General features: G+C 64.9%; 1 protein-coding gene across 1 annotated transcript in view; it reads left to right on the top strand.

Annotated features, from left to right (window-relative positions):
* Positions 1 to 1,582, top strand: part of NFIC (nuclear factor I C) — a 28,721-nt gene that overhangs the window by 21,463 nt on the left and 5,676 nt on the right. The window contains 3 exon segments of the mRNA XM_019471474.1: positions 143 to 217; positions 370 to 493; positions 639 to 763. Coding sequence (XP_019327019.1) covers positions 143 to 217; positions 370 to 493; positions 639 to 763 — 324 coding nt within the window.

Here is a 1,582-nt window from a genome sequence, read left to right as displayed (position 1 = left end):
GCCGGCTGAGGAGGGGGGGGGCGGGTGGCATTATGGGGGATTTGGGGATGTTAGGGTGCCCTTGAGCATCGCCACAAGACAGTGCGGGGCAGGAGGGATCATCCTGTCCCCCCCTCAGCACTCCCTCCTCTCTCCCGCACAGATTCGACAGACTTCCAGGAAAGCTTCGTCACCTCGGGGGTGTTCAGCGTCACCGAGCTCATCCAGGTGTCCCGAAGTGAGTGCCACCATGATGCCACTGCCCCCCCGCGCTGCCCGGGCACGGCACCGTCCCGACAGCTCCCCCATCCCGGCTGCAGGTTGGGGCTCCCCTCCCTGCTGGGCGGGGGCCAATGCCGGGTCCCCCCCCTGATCCCCCTCTCCCCCCAGCGCCGGTGGTGACGGGTACGGGGCCAAACTTCTCCCTGGGGGAGCTGCAGGGCCACCTGGCCTACGACCTGAACCCCTCCAGCACCGGCATGAGGAGGACGCTGCCCAGCACCTCCTCCAGCGGGTAGGTGATGCCGGGGCGATGCCGGGGCGATGTCGGGGCCAGCCCGAGCATGGCCACAGGCTGCTGGCTGTCTTCGCCGTGGGGGAGGCGGGGGGCGGGCCAGATCCTGCCGCGGGCTGGCACTGATCCCTTCCCTGCCCCCCAGGAGCAAACGGCACAAGTCGGGGTCCATGGAGGACGACATCGACACCAGCCCGGGGGGCGAGTACTACACCTCCTCCAACTCCCCCACCAGCAGCAGCCGCAACTGGACAGAAGACATGGAAGGAGGTAGGTGCCTCCCTATAGGGACCTCCCTATAGGTGCCCTCCTGCTGCTCTGGGGCCCCCCAGCCAGCTCACCGGTTCTCTACAGGCGCCGTTGTCAGACCTCCCCTGTGAAAGCCCGGGCACTCTGTATGTGCCGTGGGGTTGCTATAGGGCCCTCAGGCCAAAGCATGAGCTGGCTGTAGGTGCTGTGGTGTTGCTATAGGGCCCCCAGCAAGTCACTGCTTCTCTGTGGGGGCTGTGGTGTTGCTATAGAGCCCCCATCAATGCACAGGCTCTCTGTAGGTGCTGTGGGGTTACTACAGAGCCCCCCATTAAGTCACAGCCCCTCTAGGTGCTGTGGTGTTGCTATAGGAGCCCCCCTTTAAACAGGCTCTCTGCAGGTGCCATGGTGTTGCTATAGGGCCCCCTGATTTAGGCACAGGCTCTTTGTATGTGCCGCGGTGTTGCTACAGGAGCCCCGCATTTGGGCATGGGATCTCTCTATAGGTGCTGTCTATAGGGCCAGCCCAGCGCCCCAGCCCCACGCTGGCCTCTCCCAGCCCCACGGCGGCCGCTGGCGCTACGGACAGCTTTCTTTCTTGCTTGGCGGTTTTTTTCCCTTTCCTGTCTAGACAGCCCCAATTAGCTGTTCATTAAGAAAAGGGGGGGCTGGGCTAATTAAAGCGATGCTGCGGGGCTGGCACGGCAGCTCCCACGCCCCCGGGCGCCTTCTCGGGGCTGCAGGCAAAGCAGCAGCTCGTCTTTCTCCCCCCTTGGCTCTTATCCTGCCTCCCCGCGCCCCCAGCAGTGGGGCAGGATCTGTCCTGGCCCCCCAGCCCTG

This window comes from Aptenodytes forsteri, unplaced genomic scaffold (assembly GCF_000699145.1).
Source record: "Aptenodytes forsteri isolate BGI_AS27 unplaced genomic scaffold, ASM69914v1 Scaffold274, whole genome shotgun sequence".
NCBI lineage: Eukaryota > Metazoa > Chordata > Aves > Sphenisciformes > Spheniscidae > Aptenodytes > Aptenodytes forsteri.
This window is presented reverse-complemented; position numbering and strand designations above follow the sequence as displayed.